This window comes from Sminthopsis crassicaudata, chromosome 6 (genome assembly GCF_048593235.1).
Source record: "Sminthopsis crassicaudata isolate SCR6 chromosome 6, ASM4859323v1, whole genome shotgun sequence".
In the NCBI taxonomy this organism is placed as follows: Eukaryota; Metazoa; Chordata; class Mammalia; order Dasyuromorphia; family Dasyuridae; genus Sminthopsis; species Sminthopsis crassicaudata.
Window position 1 is genome coordinate 145,905,367 of NC_133622.1, and position 19,372 is coordinate 145,924,738.

A 19,372-nucleotide genomic window follows, 5' to 3' on the forward strand; every position below is an offset into this window, starting at 1 on the left:
ATCTCAAAATCTGGGGTCTTAAGGTTTGTCAAACACTAGATTACTATAGTCACTGATTGTTTTGTCCTGTGAACATAACCTATTACACTGATGAACTACTCTATTTCTTAGCCAGTACGAAATGGTTTTAATGACTGCTGCTTTATAATATAATTTTAGATTTGGCACAGCTAGGCCACGTTCATTGGCATTTTTTTTTCATTAATTCCCTTGAAATTCTTGACCTTTTGTTCTCCCAGATGAACTTTATTATTATTTTTTCTAGATCTATAAAATAATTTCTTGGGAGATTGATTGGTATGACACTGAATAAGAAGATTAATTTAGGTAGCATTGTCATTTTTATTATATTCGCTCAACTTACCAATGAGCACTTGACATTTTTCCAGTTGATTAGATCTGACTTTATTTTGTAGAAAGTGTTTTGTAGTTGTGTTCATATAGTTCCTGAATTTGCCTACTACTTCATTATTACATACTTTCCCTCCTTATCTCTTTTAATAAGATCTATTTTTACTTTTGCTTTATCTGAGATTAGAATTGCTATTCCTGCTTTTATTATTTCAGCTGAAGCATAATAAATTCTGTTCTAGCCTTTTACCTTTACTCATTTGTAGTGTAATAAGATTGTAATAAATCTTTTACACTGCTAATTGTCCCATTAAATCTCCTCTTTCCTCTTTTTTTTCCAGTACAGATCTTTTTCCACCCTTTAATGAATTTTTCTTTGATGTCATCACACCAGAGTTCATTCACAATCCCACTTTCAGACCATGTGATGCCTACCCCCTTTATCTGCCCCCGTGTTAGAAACAGTTTGCAAGAGTTACAAATATTGTTTTCCCATATATATGTTTATGTGTGTGTGTGTATGTATGTATGTATGTATGTATGTATGTATGTATGTATGTATTCCCCTGTTTACCTTTTTATGGCTCTCTTGAGTCTTTTGTTTGTAGATTAAATTTTCAGTTTAGTTCTAGTTTTTTCAATAGAAATGATTGGAAATCTCTTATTTCACTGAAGCTCTAACTCTTCACTTGAAAGATGATGCTGAATCTCTCTAGATAGCTAATTCTTGGTTGTGACATCAGGTTTTTTGCCTTCCAGAATATGGTAATCCAAGCACTCGGATCCTTTATTGTAGAACTGCCAAATGCTTCTTGATAATTGGATTTTTTTCTGGAAGCTTATAATACTTTTTCCTTGAAATTGTAGTTCTGGAGTTTTGCAACAATGTTCCTTGGGGTTTTCCTTGTGGGATCTCTTTCCAGAGGTGATAAGTGGATTCTTTCAATGAATATTTCCTTCTGTTTCTAGAATATTGGAACAATTTTCCTTATGACCTCCTGTAGAATGCTATGCAGGCTCTTTTTGTGGTCATGGCCTTCAGGTAGGGAATTTTTTTAATTATTTAAATTAAATTATAAAAATATTATTATAAAAAAATTAAATGTATTTTACATATATGTATGCGTGTATATTGTGTTTATAGATAGATAGATAATTTTCACCACTCACTCTTACAAAATCTTGTATTCTAAAATTTTCCCTCTCTTTCCCCCACCCCCTTCCCTAGATGGCAAGTAATCCAATATATGTTAAACATGTGTAATTCTTCTATATATATTTTCACAAATATGCTGCACAATAAAAATCAGATCAAAAAATAAGAGAAAGAATACAAAATGCATGCAAATAAAAACAAGAAGAGTGAAAATAATATGTTAGGATCCACATTCAGTTCTCATAGTCTTCTCTCTGGGCGCAGATGATTCTCTTTATCACAAAACTATTGGAACTATAGGCCAATAATTTTTACATTTTCTCTTCTGGATCTATTTTCCAGGTCAGCCATTTTGCCAATGCGGTATTTCACATTTTCTTCCAGTTTTTTCCTTCCTTTTCCAGACTGCTGACTCTCTTGGGCATACTTCTCATTTTCTTTCTCATTTTTTCTTCTACCTCTCTTATTTGCCTTTTGAAGTCTTTTATGAGCACTTTCAAGAAGCCTCTTTGGAATTGAGATCAATTTATATCACTTTTTGAGATTTCTTCTGTAGACATTCTGTCCTAGTCTAAGTTTGTGTTTTGGTCTGCCCTATCACCACAATATCTTTCTATGGTAAAGTTTTTTTTTGTTTGTTTGTTTTGTTTTTGTTTTTTGTTTCTGGCTCATTTTTTTCTATTTTATTTTGTTATTTCCTCTTTCTTACTTTTATGGCTGAGCTCTGCCCCTGAGGTAAAAGGGGTGCTGTCCCAAGCTTTCTGTGCAGCTCTGAGCCTTTGCTTTGAACACAGGGGCTCCTTGTGTTTGTAGGAGATGGCTTTGCCTCTTCGGTTCAGGAAACAGCCTGGTCTTCCAGAATTTGGCTTCTAAGCTGAGACTGGAAGCTGCTCCACTAATTTGGTTCTCTACTGAACCAGGACTGAGGGTCTTAGTTGCTGATTTGCTGTGATTAAGAGCCTCTCACCAACTTTCCCAAAATTTACCTGACCTGGGCTGAATACTCTTTTCACTTCAGTGAGACTGAACTTTATTGAAATTGTTTTCAGTCTACCTTGAGCTGAAGAGTAGATTCATTCCATCAGAGGCTTGGTTTCCTGTGATTTTCAAGGGAAACTGGGAGACCTTGAGCAGCTTCCTGATTTTACTCCGCCAGATTGGTTCCTTCCATTTCTAAGACCTTGACAACAATTTCATTACTTCAATACATTTACAATAACATTGCAAAACTTAAAAACTGAAATTACCTTTTTTTCTATCATCTTTTACATTAGCATCTTCCTCTGGTGACATAAAAAAAGGCAAACATCTTCAGGCAAATTCATATTTTTAGTACTAAATAATAATTTCAAAATATGGGATCAATTCTATTGAATAAGTAATTTCTATCTATCTAAAAAAACCTGACATTTCCCACTGACAATCATTTCAATGTAATAGAACATAGAAAATACATATATTCTTAATCATTTGTCAAGTACAGTAGAAAGTTAATAACTATGATGAGTAGGACGATTTCAGAAAAATCTGGAAAGACATATGAATGTGATGCAAAGACAAGTGAGCAGAACCAGAATAACACTGTACTTAGTAACAATAATATTATACAATGATCAGTTGTGAAATACTGTGAATATGATGTTCTTGGCAATACAATGATCTAAAATAATTCCTGAAGGACTTAATGTTGAAAATGTTATTATCTACTTCCAGAGAAAGAACTGATGGAGTCTGAGTAAAGATTGAAATAAATATTTTTATTATTAATTTTATAATTATATTTTTTGACAGAACATATGCATGAGTAATTTTTTTACAACATTTTCCCTTGTATTCACTTTTCCAAATTTTCCCCTCCCTCCCTCTACTCCCTCCCCTAGATGACAGGAAATCCCATACATGTTAAATGTGTTACAGTATATCCTAGATACAATATATGTGTGTAAAACCAAATTTCTTGTTGCACGATAAGAATTGGATTCCGAAGGTAAAGTAACCTGGGTAAAAAGACAATAGTGCAAACAGTGCAAATCTTTTTTTGGATTTTGTTTTTTCTTGGATTTTGGGGTCTGTGTTTTCTTTTGCAACATAATTAATATAAAATTATGTTCTGTATGACCACAAATGTATAATCCATATCAAATTGCTTCCCTGAAGAAGCAGGAAGGGAAGTAAATGAGAGGGAAGAGAATTTGAAACTTAAAAAATGTTTTAAAGAATGTTAAAGATTATTTTGCATGTAATTAGAAAAAAACATATAAAATTTAAAAAGAAAAAATAAACTAATTACTTCAATAATCAACTTATGAAAATATGTTAAAAGAAAGAAGACAAAGAAAAGAAACTTCTATAGCACTTACAAGTACAGTTTTTTAAAGAGATATAATGCTCCTACCTGGTCCATCTGTCTTTTTCTCTAAAATTCTAGGAGTTGAACTAAGGAAAGAGTTATGCATTTTTCTGGCGATGCAGGTACGAGGTGGCATGTATTTTGCTCTGCCATATGATTTCTCAAATGATTTTTGAACATCATAGTGGCCTGGTGGTGGAACATCCTGAAAAATGAAATTTGTAATAATATACATAAGCATCTTATTATATATATAACAAAACTGTTCATTAATTGCAGGATCTGATGTTCCTAGATGTATGTGAAAAAATTAAGAATGAAGACCAGGGAGATAAGAGAACCAGCCTCTTGTTCTCTACATATCTTTTTCTCTGGTTCAGATTTATTTGACTTATATGAATGTGATGCAAAGTGAAGTGAGCAGAACCAGAATAACATTGTACTTAGTAACAACAATATTGTACAATGATCAGTTGTGAATTGCTTAACTGTTCTTAGCAATACAATGATTTAAAGACAAAGAGGAGTTGGGGAATTTCTAACCCTAAATCAGATGGTTATATGGGATAAAGAACTATGATCTATGCCTTATACAAAAGAATGGAGAATAAAAGACTTGATCTTAGCTGCTACTTAGGGTACTTTGTGACACTTTAGTGAGTGGATTTGATTATCATCTTTATTGCAGGTGACTATTTGGACGGTACATACAGTTGTGGTCTTTCTACTAAGGAACATCATTAGATCATACTTGAAAATTTAGAAGTAGACTTTCTGTAGACTTCTTAAATTCAACATATCCAAAACAGAATGCATTATCTTTCTTTTCTATAAATATTTTAATTTAATCTGACAATTCCACTATTTTGTACTTAAAAATAAATATCAAAAATAAAGCTCTCAGTAGAGATACTCAGTCCAACAAAATAAATTCCCACATTAGCGTTTTCTAAAAATGTATGTCTCTGAATTTTAACTGTAACAATCAAGAGTTCTAAAGTCTTTCAAAGTTACTGTTCTCAATATTGTAAAGTGTTCTCCTATTTCTGCTCACTACCAAGGAGATTTTTCTAGTGTACGTATGAAAGTTTGCTTGATGAGCTCCAATGGCTATCTATTGTTTTCAGAATCAAGTATAAATCCTTCTGTTTGGCATAACACATCAATCATCATAACATGGTTTCTTCCTGGCTTCCTAGTCTTATGCTTTGTTCCCCTTCATGCAACTCAAAGAAGACCTTTTCCATCTCCATGCCTCCACAATGGTTGTCCCCTATTCCCACAACACTCTGCTCCCTAATCCAACCCACTACCTTCTGTGGTTTCCTTCAAGACCTAGTCCATGTCTCACTTCTGCAGAAAATCTTTCTCAGTTTCCCCAGCTGCTACAACCTTGATCTTCTCGATGTATTTCTTGTCTATTAGTTATTTATATTAGAAGATGAGATTTGTGAGGGCAAATATGAGTGTTTTGCTTTCCCTTGTATTCCCAGCCAGCATTTAGCACACAGTAAACATTTAATAAATGTTTTTGACTAACTGAAAAAGTACTGTGGGGAACAAAGAAGTATGATAGCAAGGTGTAATGGCCAAGGGAAGTCTAGAAAAGGATAGTGCTCAGTCCCAGAGAGAGTAGCATGATGATATCAGCAGATAATATCAGAGGCCCTGAAGTATCAACAGGTATGAACTGCCTCTCCATATGTATGCCCTGATCACATGTGTCCCACTCTCTGCACAAACTTTGTTTACATGCATTCCCTCTATGAATATAAACATTTTGTGGGTCCATTCTTTCAACCAATGGTCTAAACCTGAAGTAGTTATTCTGGGGGCCCATATGGAAGCAGAGGGTTCCCAAGGGCCTATAAATACTTAGAGAAATTCTGAAAAAGAAAAGCTTAAGAAGATTTTTTCTTCATAAAATTCTATAAAGAGAGAAAATGTGTTCCAAAGCACAAAAGATTGAAAATTTAAATTGTGTCAATTTATTATATGCTTTGCCCACAAAATTGCAATCAGAACAGAGAAAAAGAAGGAATATCAGTCCATGTGTTATCAAATTTGTCCCATTATAGTCCAACCTCTGTAAAAATACTCATTTGCATTTTTCATTTATCATCAATGTCATAAGGATATTCAGGTTATACATGTGTATAAATATAAGCTCTGATTGCCCTAACCAGTGATTTTAATATATCCATTCCTGCTTCATGAGTTTGTGAATATATTTTATTTATTTTGCAAAATTAACTTTTTGTTTCATGTTTAATAGTTTTCAATTAAGCTAAAAAGCTTATCTTTCCATCTTTTATTAACTCCTTAATGCCCTGATATTGTATTAAAATATTAATCAGCATCAGAACAACATGGATATTAATAATTACAACATTAATTCTCAACTAAATATCAAATACCATATATAATACAATCATGTATAATTTAATCTTTTAAAAGATCATGACCTCAATGAAAATATTTTAAATGTTTTATTTAGATTTGATTTTCTTCATATACTTCAGATAGAAATTTCAATACTTACTACACATTTATGTTAAAAATTATTTCACCAAAAATATCATCTTTACTATTAGAATTCATTTATTTCTGTCTTTCAAAAAGACCTAATCTTTTGGAACATAATTATTTCAAAAAGAAGTAATTTTTATATCAAAGAACAAGTAGTAGAGCTTAAAGTAGTAGGAAAAAGTTCAAGAAAAAAAAATAAATATTAGGTAATTTGCATTTAGTGATAGCTGTTGTTCCCATGAACTCTAAGATGGATATTCATTATAGGAGCTATATGATGCAACTTATTTCTTTTGATATCCAAGACAATATATCACAAAATTGCCTCATGTTACAATTATTATATATGGTAATAACTTCATAGAAACAAAAGTAGAGGAAGTTAAATGATCATTTGAGTGTAATTATTGTTCAATAATTTCAATCACCTTCAGCTTTTTGTAACTTCATTTGAAATTTTCTTAAGAAGTTGAAGTGATTTACCATTTCCTTCTCCAGTTCATTTTACAAATGGAAAAACTAAGGCCAACGTTGTTAAGTGATTTGTCCAGAAAGGTATAGCTACACTTTTCACACAAATAAAGTTAGATCTAAACAATTGGAAGAATATCAAGTGTTTACAGGTAGGCCAAGCCAATCTAATAAAAATTACAATTCTACCTAAATTAATCTACTTATTCAGTGCTATTGCAGTCAAATTGACAAGAAATTACTTTATAGAGCTAGGAAAAAGAATAACAAAATTCACATGGAAGAAGAAAATATGAATTCCCTTGAAATTAGTGAAAAAATGCAACAAAGATGGCCTAGCTGTACCAAATCTAAAACTATATTATAAGGCAGTGGTCATCAAAACCATTTGATATTGGCTAAGAAATAGAGTAGTGGATCAGTGGAATAGGTTAAGTTCAAAAGATACAATACCCAATGACTATAGTCATCTAGTGTTTGATAAACCCAAAGATTCCAACTACTGGGACAAAAACTCACTATTTGACAAAAGTTTCTGGAAAATCTGGAAAAAAATGTGGCAGAAAATAGGAACCCTAACACTTAACACCTTATCCTAAGATTAAAATGGGTTGATAATTTAGACATAAACAATGATACTAGAAGCCAATTAGAACAAAGAATAGTCTATCAGATTTGTGAAGAATTTTTGGTCAAAAAAGAATTAGAGAACATTATAAAATGCAAAATGGATAATTTTGATTATACTAAATTTAAAAGTTTTTGTACAAACAAAACCAGTGCAAAAATATACAACTAGTAAGTGTGTCTGAGGCCAGACCTGAATTTATGAAGATGAGTCTTCCTGACTCCAGAACCAGCATTCTATCCACTGTAAATGGAAGGAGACAAATTAATATTTATAACATTCATGATGTGTACATATGTACATATAGATATATGGGAGAGGAACAAAGTCCAATTGCAAGCCTATACAATGATGTTATGCCTGGTGCTGCTTTTGCTCAAGGTCATATCTTTTATTGGGAAATCTACTGTGAGCTGCAATGATCGACATCATCCACCACATGTTCCAAATCATTTAGATGTAGAATTTCATCTTTCCAGGAGTAAAGGGAGAGACAAATACTAAGATTTCTGGCTTTTTTCTTCCTTCCTTCAGAAGAACTTCAAACATATTATTTGTTTAATTATGGGGGGTTTCCTTTCTAGTGCTGTCTATACTAGGTTTCTTACATCCCTAAGATTAGAATTGTTTAAGTGGTGAGGGGTCCTCTAGACACTCATCCCAATCTGTATCTGGCCACTGGACTCAGATAGCTCTGGAGGGGTAAAGAGGCAGATTGATGTGGACTTTTTTCTCTTCCCCTGTCAGAAAGAAGTTCATCTGGCTAACAGCTTGTGAAGGGCTGAAACTCTTGAGTCAATGCACTGAGGACGAACAATCAAACACTTGAGGCTAATTACAGATTGGACCATACTCTATAAGAATATGCTTGGAAAATGGCCCTTCCCAGGATTCTGTGCTGGCCCAATCGTTACAGAGAATTGTGTATACAGAGAATTGTGGGAGGGACTTGCTCTGGGCAGGAGATGAAGAGGTGAGGTCACTTCCCTCCCCTTCACTTTTGTCACTAAAGACCAAGAATAAAGACTTTTCTTATCCTGACTCCAGCTGATTCTAAGGTATCCAGGTGCTAACGCGGTCACCACAGCAGGTATTGCCAATTCCCGTACTATCCTGTTTGTATAGAGTGTTTGTAAGGATGGAACTTATGAATCGCCATTGTTTATCTCCCAGCCTCTTGAGATATTAGCATATCTTTAGACAGATCTAGGAACTAGTGCATTCCATCTGGCTCTCTGAATTCCTGCCTTTACTTCCCTGGTTTCACTGAGAAAGCTCTGAAGCTGAATTTTTCCTATAAAAGATCTGTTCATGATAAAGATTTTTGCCAAGTTCTGTGTGTGTGTGTGTGTGTGTGTGTGTGTGTGTGTGTGTGTGTGTGTGTGTAGAACCGAATTTCTTGTTGCACAGAAAGAATTGGATTCAGAAGGTAAAAATAACAGTTCACACTCATTTCCAAGTGTTCCTTTTCTGGATGTAGCTGATTCTGTCCATCATTAATCAATTGGAATTGGATTGGCTCTTCTCTATGTTGAAGATATCCACTTCCATCAGCATACATCCTCATACAGTATCATTGTTGAAGTATATAATAATCTCCTAATTCTGCTTGTTTCACTCAGCATCAGTTGATGTCTCTCCAAGCCTCTCTGTATTCCTCCTGTTGGTCATTTCTTACAGAACAATAATATTCCATAACATTCATATACCATAGTTTACCCAACCATTCTCCAATTGATGGACATCCATTCATCTTCCAGCTTCTAGCCACTATGAAAAGGGCTGCCACAAACATTTTTGCCAAGTTCTTTTCAAGACTAAGCCCATGATGAAGCACTTTTTCTCCCCCTCATAATGTCTTTTTTGTTACTATAGCTAACTCTGGTTAGTCTTCTAAAATGGATTTCACCTGCCTTTCTCTCGCCTTGATTTTCTATCTTCCTTTCATTTGTTGAAAGTATCAACAAGCTGGGAGTAATGGGGCACGCTTGTATTTTCCAGCACTGGGGCAGACTGAGGCTGGCAGATCTCTTCAATTGAAGAATTCTGAACTACAGTGAGATAATCTGGTCAGGTTTCTACCCAGTTTGTCATCAATATTGTGAATCCCATGGGGGGGGTGTGAAGGAAGGGGGACAGGGGGAAGGATATGTGTGCCCTCACTTAAATCCAATTCATTTGCATGTCATGACATCACTTCCCTGATATTATGGTTCCCTTCCATAACCTCTGGACCTCTAGAAATTGTTTTGAACCCTGCCATTAAGGAATAGCATTTGGTAGGAGGAATATCTATTTGAGTCTTCTACCATATTGTTAGGATTACTAGGTGAGAACTCAGGTTGTCTGACAGTGACAAGGTGAGAATTCAGGTTGTCTGGACAATTACAAGGTGAGAACTCAGGTTGACTTGATAGAAGGAGCAAGCTCATTGGCTGAAGTGGTTCTTCCCAGAAGCCCTTGCATTATCCCATGCCCATTCTCTGGGAGGATAAAAGAGACAACAGTAGGCCTGGAAAGTCAGTCTGCCTGGAGAAAGATAAGAGCTGGAGGAGATTCAGAGCCAGGATTCAAGGAGAAGACTCTGCACTACATCTGGCTTGACGCAGCTCTCTGCAGGAAGGGAAGTCACTTCTCTGGACAAGAGTTAACAGCAACTGCCTGGAGACAACGGTACACTACAGGAAGAAGAATCTGTCTGAAAGATTTGAGTAGACACAGCAGATCTCTTCCCAGAGAGCGATCCAACAGCTTCTGGAGACGACAGCTCACTACATTTGCCAATTTTTTTCCCCATTTCTTTTTTTTTTTAATTAATAATTTTTTATTATATATATATATTTTTATAATATTATCCCTTGTATTCATTTTTCCAAATTATCCCCCCCTCCCTCTATTCCCTCCCCCCGATGACAGGCAATCCCATACATTTTACATGTGTTACAATATAGTCTAGATACAATACATGTGTGTGAATATCATTTTCTTGTTGCACAATAAACTTTAGATTCCGAAGATACATGTAACCTGGGCAGACAGATATTAGTGCTAACAATTTACATTCACTTCCCAGTGTTTCTTCTCTGGGTGTAGCTACCTCTGTCCATCATTGATCAACTGGAAGTGAGTTGGATCTTCTTTATGTTGAAGATTTCCACTTCCATCAGAATACATCCTCATACAGTATTGTTGTTGAAGTGTACAGTGATCTTCTGGTTCTGTTCATTTCACTCAGCATCAGTTGATTTAAGTCTCTCCAGGCCTCTCTGTATTCCTCCTGCTGGTCATTTCTTACAGAGCAATAATATTCCATAACCTTCATATACCATAATTTACCCAACCATTCTCCAACTGATGGACATCCATTCATCTTCCAGTTTCTAGCTACTACAAAAAGAGCTGCCACAAACATTTTGGCACATATATGTCTCTTTCCACTCTTTAGTATTTCTTTGGGATATAAGCCCAGTAGTAGCGCTGCTGGGTCAAAGGGTATGCACAGCTTGATAACTTTTTGGGCATAATTCCAGATTGCTCTCCAGAATGGCTGGATTCTTTCACAACTCCACCAGCAATGTATTAGTGTCCCAGTTTCCCCACATCCCCTCCAACATTCATCATTATTTGTTCCTGTCATCTTAGCCAATCTGACAGGTGTGTAGTGGTATCTCAGAGTTGTCTTAATTTGCATTTCTCTGATCAGTAGTGATTTGGAACACTCTTTCATGTGAGTGGATATAGTTTCAATTTCTTCCTCTGAGAATTGTCTGTTCATATCCTTTGACCATTTATCAATTGGAGAATGGTTCGGTTTCTTATAAATTAGGGTCAGATCTCTATATATTTTGGAAATGAGACCTTTGTCAGAACCTGTGTTTTTAAAAATATTTTCCCAATTTGTTACTTCCCTTCTAATCTTGTTTGCATTAGTATTATTTGTACAGAAACTTTTTAGTTTGATGTAATCAAAATCTTCTATTTTGTGATCAATAATGATCTCTAGTTCTCCTCTGGTCATAAATTCCTTCCTCCTCCACAAGTCTGAGAGGTAGATTATCCTCGGTTCCTCTAATCTATTTATTATCTCCCTTTTTATGCCTAAATAATGGACCCATTTTGATCTTATCTTGGTATATGGTGTTAAGTGTGGATCCATATCTAATTTCTGCCATACTAATTTCCAGTTTTCCCAACAGTTTTTTCCAAATAATGAATTTTTATCCCTAATGTTGGTATCTTTGGGTTTGTCAAAGATTAGGTTGCTATAGATGTACCCTTTTTTGTCCTTTGTATCTAATCTGTTCCACTGATCTACCAGTCTATTTCTTAGCCAATACCAAATGGTTTTGGTGACTGCTGCTATATAATATAGCTTTAGATCAGGTACACTTAGACCACCTTCCTCTGAGTTCTTTTTCATTAGTTCCCTTGCAATTCTCGACCTTTTATTCTTCCATATGAATTTTGTTGTTATTTTTTCTAGGTCATTGAAATAGTTTCTTGGGAGTCTGATTGGTATAGCACTAAATAAATAGATTAGTTTGGGGAGTATTGCCATCTTTATTATATTCGTTCGGCCTATCCAAGGAGCACTGAATGTCTTTCCAATTATTTAAATCTGATTTTATTTTTGTGGCAAGTGTTTTGTAATTTTTCTCATATAATTCCTGACTTTTCTTTGGTAGATGGATTCCCAAATACTTTATACTCTCAACATTTGTTTGGAATGGAATTTTTCTTTGTATCTCTTGCTGTTGCATTTTGTTAGTGATATATAAAAATGCCGAGGATTTATGTGGATTTATTTTGTATCCTGCCACTTTGCTGAAATTTTGAATTATTTCTAGTAGCTTTTTAGCAGAGTCTTTGGGGTTCTCTAAGTATACCATCATGTCATCTGCAAAAAGTGATAGTTTAATTTCCTCATTTCCTACTCTAATTCCTTGAATCTCTTTCTCGGCTCTTATTGCCGAGGCTAGCATTTCTAGTACTATATTGAATAGTAATGGTGATAGTGGGCAACCTTGTTTCACTCCTGATCTTACTGGGAAAGGTTGCAGTTTATTTCTATTACATATTATGCTTACTGAAGGTCTTAAATATATGCTCCTGATTATTCTAAGGAATAGTCCATTTATTCCTATACTCTCAAGAGTTTTTAGTAGGAATGGATGTTGGGTTTTGTCAAATGCTTTTTCTGCATCTATTGAGATGATCATATGGTTCTTATTAATTTGATTATTAATATGGTCAATTATATTAATAGTTCTCCTAATATTAAACCAGCCCTGCATTCCTGGAATAAATCCTACTTGATCATAGTGTATTATCCTGGAGATGATTTTCTGAAGTCTTTTTGCTAATATCTTATTTTAAGATTTTAGCATCAATATTCATTAAGGAGATTGGTCTATAATTTTCTTTCTCAGTTTTCGATCGACCTGGTTTAGGTATCAGTACCATGTCTGTATCATAAAAGGAGTTTGGTAGGACTCCTTCATCCCCTATTTTTTCAAATAGTTAACATAGCATTGGGGCTAATTGTTCTTTACATGTTTGGTAGAATTCACATGTGAATCCATCTGGCCCTGGGGATTTTTTCCTGGGGAGTTGATTAATAGCTTGTTCTATTTCTTTTTCTGAAATGGGACTATTTAAGCAATTTATCTCCTCCTCTGTTAATCTAGGGAGCCTATATTTTTGGAGGAAGTCATCCATTTCACTTAAGTTATCAAATTTATTGGCATAAAGTTGGGCAAAGTAACTCCTTATTATTTCTCTAATTTCCTCTTCATTGGTGGAAAGATCCCCCTTTTCATTTGTAAGACTATCAATTTGATTTTCCTCTTTCTTTTTTTTGATCAGATTTACCAAAGGTTTATCTATTTTATTGGCTTTTTCATAAAACCAACTCTTGGTTTTATTTATTAATTCAAGAGTTTTTTTTTACTTTCAATATTATTGATTTCTCCTTTTAATTTTTGTATTTCAAGTTTAATTTTTGGTTGGGGGTTTATAATTTGGTCTTTTTCTAGCCTTTTAAGTTGTAAGCCCAATTCGTTAATCTTCTCTTTCTCTATTTTCTTCAAATAAGCCTCTAAAGATATAAAATTTCCCCTTATTACTGCTTTAGCTGCATCCCAAAGATTTTGGTATGATGTCTCATCATTGTCATTATCTTGGGTGAAATTGTTAATTGTTTCTATAATTTGCTCTTTCACCCAGTCATTCTTTAAGATGAGATTATTCAGTTTCCAATTACTTTTTGGTCTATTTACCCCTAACTTTTTACTGAATGTAGCTTTTATTGCATTGTGATCTGAGAAGAAGGCATTTATTATTTCTGCCTTCCTACATTTAATTTTGAGATCTTTATGTCCTAATATATGGTCTGTTTTTGTATAGGATCCATGAACTGCTGAGAAAAAAGTATATTCCTTTCTATTGCCATTCAGTTTTCTCCAAAGGTCTATCATACCTAGTTTTTCTAATGTTCTATTTACTTTTTTAATTTCTTTCTTGTTTGTTTTGTGGTTTGATTTGTCTAAATCTGAGAGTGCAAGGTTGAGATCTCCCACTATTATAGTTTTACTGTCTGTTTCTTCTTGCAATTCTCTTAACTTTTCCTTTAGAAAGTTAGATGCTATACCAATTGGTGCATATATGTTTAGTATCGATATGGCTTCATTCTTTATGCTACCTTTCAGCAGGATATAGTTTCCTTCCTTATCTTTTTTAATGAGATCTACTTCTGCTTTTGCTTGATCTGAGATAAGGATAGCTACCCCTGCTTTTTTGGCTTTACCTGAAGCATAATAGGCTCTGTTCCAACCTTTTACCTTTACTCTGTATGTATCTCCCTGCTTTAAGTGTGTTTCCTGTAGACAACATATTGTAGGGTTCTGCTTTTTGATCCAATCTGCTATCCGTTTCCGTTTGATGGGATCGTTCATCCCATTTACATTTACAGTTAAAATTACTAATTCTGTATTTCCTGCCATCATATTATCCCCAGATTATGCTTTTTCCCTTGACCGCCCTGATCCCCCTGCCCGATATTTAATTTACAGACCCCCCTTGTGACGTGCAACCCTCCCTTTTTTTTTTTAGTATCCCTCCCACCTCCCTCCAAGTCCCTTCACTTATTCTCCTTTTCCTTTTCCCTTTTCCTCTCCCACCTTTTAATGAGGTGAGAGAAAATTCTCTGAAAAACAAATATGTTAATTATTTACTCTTTGAGCCTCTCCTGATGAGAGTAAGATTCACACAATGATTCTCCCCCTCACTAAGTTCCCTCAGATATGGTGTATTTTGTATGCCTCTTCCTGGGATGTAGTTTCCCTCTTTTTATCATTCCTTCCCCTTTTTCTGAACCAACCTCCTTCCCTTTACTACACCCCCCTTATTTTCTTTTATATCAGTAAAATCAAATTATCCTTGAATACTTTTTATATACCCACAACAGAGTTACAGTTCTCAAGGGTTCTGTGTACCTTTTTCTGTTTCTCTTCAGTCTTGTGGATGTAGATCAAAATTTTTGTTTAAGTCTGGTTTTTTTCTTAGAAACATATAGAATTCCTCTGTTTCATTGAATGACCATCTTCTTCCATGGAAAAAGATGCTAAACTTAGCTGGGTAGTTCATTCTTGGTTGCAGTCCTTGATCTTTTGCCTTTCGGAATATCAGGTTCCAGGCCCTTCTATCTTTTAATGTGGAGGCAGCCAGATCTTGGGTGACCCTTATTGTGGCACCTTGGTATTTAAATTGTTTTTTTCTAGCTGCTTGCAGGATTTTCTCCTTTGTGTGGTAATTCTGCAGCTTAGCCACAATATTCCGTGGTGGTTTTTTTTTAGGGTCTATTTCAGAAGGCGTTCGATGAATTCTTTCAACATCTACTTTCCCCTCTGTTTCTATTATCTCTGGACAGTTCTCTTTGATAATTTCCTGTAAAATAGAATCTAGGCTCTTTTTTTGGTCATAGTTTTCGGGAAGTCCAATGATCCGCAGATTATCTCTCCTAGATCTATTTTCCAGGTCTATAGATTTTCCCAGTAAGTATTTGACGTTGTTCTCCAGCTTCTCATTTTTTTGGTTTTGTTTGATTCTTGGGTTCTCTGTGATTCATTCATTTCTATTTGTTCCATCCTGACTTTTAAGGAGTTATTTTCTTCATTCACAGTTTTTAGTTCTTTTTGTAAATGCCCAATTTCGTTTTTAAATGAATTATTTTGCTCTATTGAATTTTTTTCCATTTCCCTAATTTTTTTTTGAGAATTATTTTCTTTTTCCAATTCAGAAATTCTATTTTCTTGAGACTTTTTTATCTTTTCCAATTCGGAAATCCTACTTTCCTGTGTTTTTTTAACCTTTTCTAATTCATAAATTTTGTTTCCCTGCATCTCCTGTGAATTCTTTATTTTTTCCAACACCAATTTCAGGACGTTGTTATTCTCTATCATAGCTTCCCTTTCCTTTCCCCATTTTTCTTCAAACTCCCTTAATTTTTTAATAGTGTCTTCTAGGAGAGAGTTATGTGATGGGGGGCAGGAATCGTTCCCCTTTAGGTTGTTATCTGCTGTCTCTCTGCTGTTAACTTCCTCGGGGTTGGATACCCGCTCTTTCTCTGTGTAGATGGAATCTATGGTTTTTTTGGCTTTTTTGCTCATATTTAAAAAAATCTTTTGGGGTCTGTCCCTGGGGTAGGAAATTATTTATTTACTTCTTTACCAGCTTCCTCCCAGACCAGATGGATGCAGCGGCTCCTGTGCCTGAGCTAAGATAGAGCTCTGGGAGAGAGTTTCCCACCCCCTCCCTGGAGGTGCCTCAGAGGTGATTAGCGCTGCTGTGCCCCGAGGGCACTGAACAGTAAAGGCAGCACAAAGCCTAGCCTATGTGTCCTGCTGGGGCGTGGATGTCTGCAGCAGGTGACGTGAAAAGCCCCTGTGCTCAAACTGGAAGTGTCTGCCAGAAACCGCGGTCCCTAGTTCAAAGGTTCTGCTTCTCTGGGACTTCCTGGAGCTGAGTTCCACTCCCTCCAACTAAGCTAGGCAGTGTGTGTTGCCTTGGGCCGTATCCACCCACTTGTCAATCTCTTAACTATTCTCAGGTGGTAGCTGAGGCCACACCCCCTGGTGCCGAGATCTGCTGAGTCACCCCCAGGATCCGGGGAAAATCTAATCTATCTGAATTTTTAAAGTGTTTAGATTTCCCTTCTGAACTGCTAAATAATTAGCAGAGAAGAGCTAATAGCCTGTGCCAGATTCCTTTATCTCAGTGGCTTCTCTGATCCCAGAGCCCTTCCCAGCGCGATCGGCAGAGTATGCTAGCACCCAGCCGTCTGTGCTGGCCTCTCTTCTTCCTTCCCTGGGAACTGACCTTTTCTGTTGAAACTCCAGATTCTCTTCAGCTGGTAAGTCGTGCTTCCAGTCCTTGTGGTATCTATCAGTACTGGGCTTATTCTAAGGCTTAATTTATCTAATTGATTATGAGGGAGTGAGGACGTTCACAGAGTCGTGTGTTTCTTCTCCGCCATCTTGGCTCCGCCCCCGTATCCTCCCCCATTTCTTAAAGATATAGTTTGGTGTACTTGGGTACCGAATCAGTTTTCTTTCACACATCTGTTCACTTAGTAAATATATTTGCTATATACTAAATATATAGTATAATATAATGATATATAATATTAATTGTATTGTATTGATATATTAATATTAATTGCCCGGCTACCTCAGTCAGTAGAGCATGAGACTCTTAATATCAGGGTCGTGGGTTCGAGCCCCATGTTGGGCGCCAATTGTAGCATGCTGTCATCTCCAGAAGCTGCCAGATCGCTCTCTGGGAAGAGATCTGCTGTGTCTACTCAAATCTTTTGGACAGATTCTTCTTCCTGTAGTGAACCATTGTCTCCAGGCAGTTGCTGTTAACTCTTGTCCAGAGAAGTGACTTCTCTTCCTGCAGAGAGCCGACTTCCCTTCCTGCAGAGAGCTGAATCAAGGTTGTGCCTAGATTAATAGACTTCTCTTGTTCTGAATTATTTTTCTCTGTTTTGGTTAAGCAAATCTCCTTTTGTTTCTTTTTTCTTTTATCACATATAGACCATAAATGCCAGATGTAGTGCAGAGTCTTCTCCTTGAATCCTGGCTCTGAATCTCCTCCAGCTCTTATCCTTCTCCAGGCAGACTGACTTTCCAGGCCCACTGTTGTCTCTTTTATCCTCCCAGAGAATGGGCGTGGGATAATGCAAGGGCTTCTGGGAAGAACCACTTCAGCCAATGAGCTTGCTCCTTCTATCAAGTCAACCTGAGTTCTCACCTTGTAATTGTCCAGACAACCTGAATTCTCACCTTGTCACTGTCCAGACAACCTGAGTTCTCACCTAGTAATCCTAACACCATATGGACTAGACTAGTTCTTATCCTTAAAAGATATTATAACCATAAAAGGATTAAAGACTTAGATCACTGATAAGAGTTTCCTAGTAGTATGAGTTTTAAAAAAGCTATAAGTTCCAACTGCCACAAGAGATTTTATTGGTGGGCCACAGTGGCCAACTCAGAGATAGGGAAATTTGCTCAAGTGAATCAAGGTTGTGCCTAGATTAATAGACTTCTCTTGTTCTGAATTATTTTTCTCTGTTTTGGTTAAGCAAATCTCCTTTTGTTTCTTTTTTCTTTTATCACATATAGACCATAAATGCCAGGTTTTTTTTCTTCTAATCTTGAAAGTGAGGTACCAGCCAGGTCTGAGTTAGCCTTTGCTCATTACAAATGCCCAGCAATAAAAAAATAGCAAAAGTATTGTAGATATCTTGAGCAATTTTGAAGAAGAGATAGGTATACTTAGCCTAGAACTTTGAAGAAATCTGTTTTGAGTTTTTTTGAGTTTTGTGGTATTAATTCAACAGAAACACTGATTTTTGTCATGAAACAAACTAATCTAAAACCTGGAGAAAGATATTTTAAGGCTACTGCCATCTAAACATGGTGGGCAGTATAAAATTTGAACACATAGGTCAATGAAAAGCCAAGAAACAAAAGATTATCGAGTTGTATCAGTTCCCTTGCACTTTTTCACACATAAAGTCCACAAAGACCCATTTCTTTTTCTCTTATTCTGATAACGTCTTACTGAATAACTTAATAATTCAAGGTCCCAGAACCTGGGGACAAAAACTGTGTGTACCCTGAATGCTATTATTTGTTCCATAAAACTTAGCCCTGAAATCTTGCCAAGTTTTTAAAGAAAAATATTGTTCTCTTTCTAACAAAAAAGTTTAGTTTTTATTTTGTGAACACTTTTGACAACAAAAGGAGAAAATATGCAGCTCAGCAAATAAAAGAAGGACTACTTGGGAAGAAATGTCTGATAAAATCTTTCTCTTTTAATAAATGCTGATATGATTGGAGGTGGAGAACTTCTAAGGGAAAAAAAGGATTGCTGCTACTAACATGTTAGCACTTTTCTACGCAGTCTCAGCAGGGCAGCTATATATCTCAGGGAATAGATCATTGGACCTGGACTGTGGATAATACTAAATTCAAATCTAGCCCCAGACACTTACTGGCTGTGTGACCCAAGTTATTCATTTCATATTGTTTTGCCTTAATCCACTTGAAAACTCTCCAGGCAACTCTGCAGTACTGGTATGCTATGGTGCAGAAGATAACAGAGTCAAATACAACAACACAGTTCTGACACTAAAGAACTAATCCAAAAAAATAATTTATATCTATGGTAAATATACAAATGGCAGATAATTTTGTCTTGAGATATTTTGCTAACACTTGAATTTTTTGTTGTTTTAAATAATTTTCCATTGTAAATAAATTATATACAGACAATGGGAATGTGTCTTCTACATAAAAGCAATATACACTTCAATTTAAGA

At 35.5% G+C, this 19,372-nt stretch overlaps 1 protein-coding gene across 4 annotated transcripts in view; it reads right to left on the reverse strand.

Annotated features, from left to right (window-relative positions):
* STPG2 (sperm tail PG-rich repeat containing 2) overlaps positions 1 to 19,372 on the reverse strand; it is a 608,618-nt gene that overhangs the window by 367,647 nt on the left and 221,599 nt on the right. For all 4 annotated transcript variants that reach the window (XR_012483169.1, XM_074273233.1, XM_074273232.1 and 1 more), the window contains one exon: positions 3,903 to 4,062. Coding sequence is in view for 3 of the 4 variants with exons in the window: in XM_074273233.1 (XP_074129334.1) it covers positions 3,903 to 4,062 (160 nt within the window). In the remaining variant the exon portion in view is untranslated. The remainder of the gene's footprint in view (positions 1 to 3,902; positions 4,063 to 19,372) is intronic.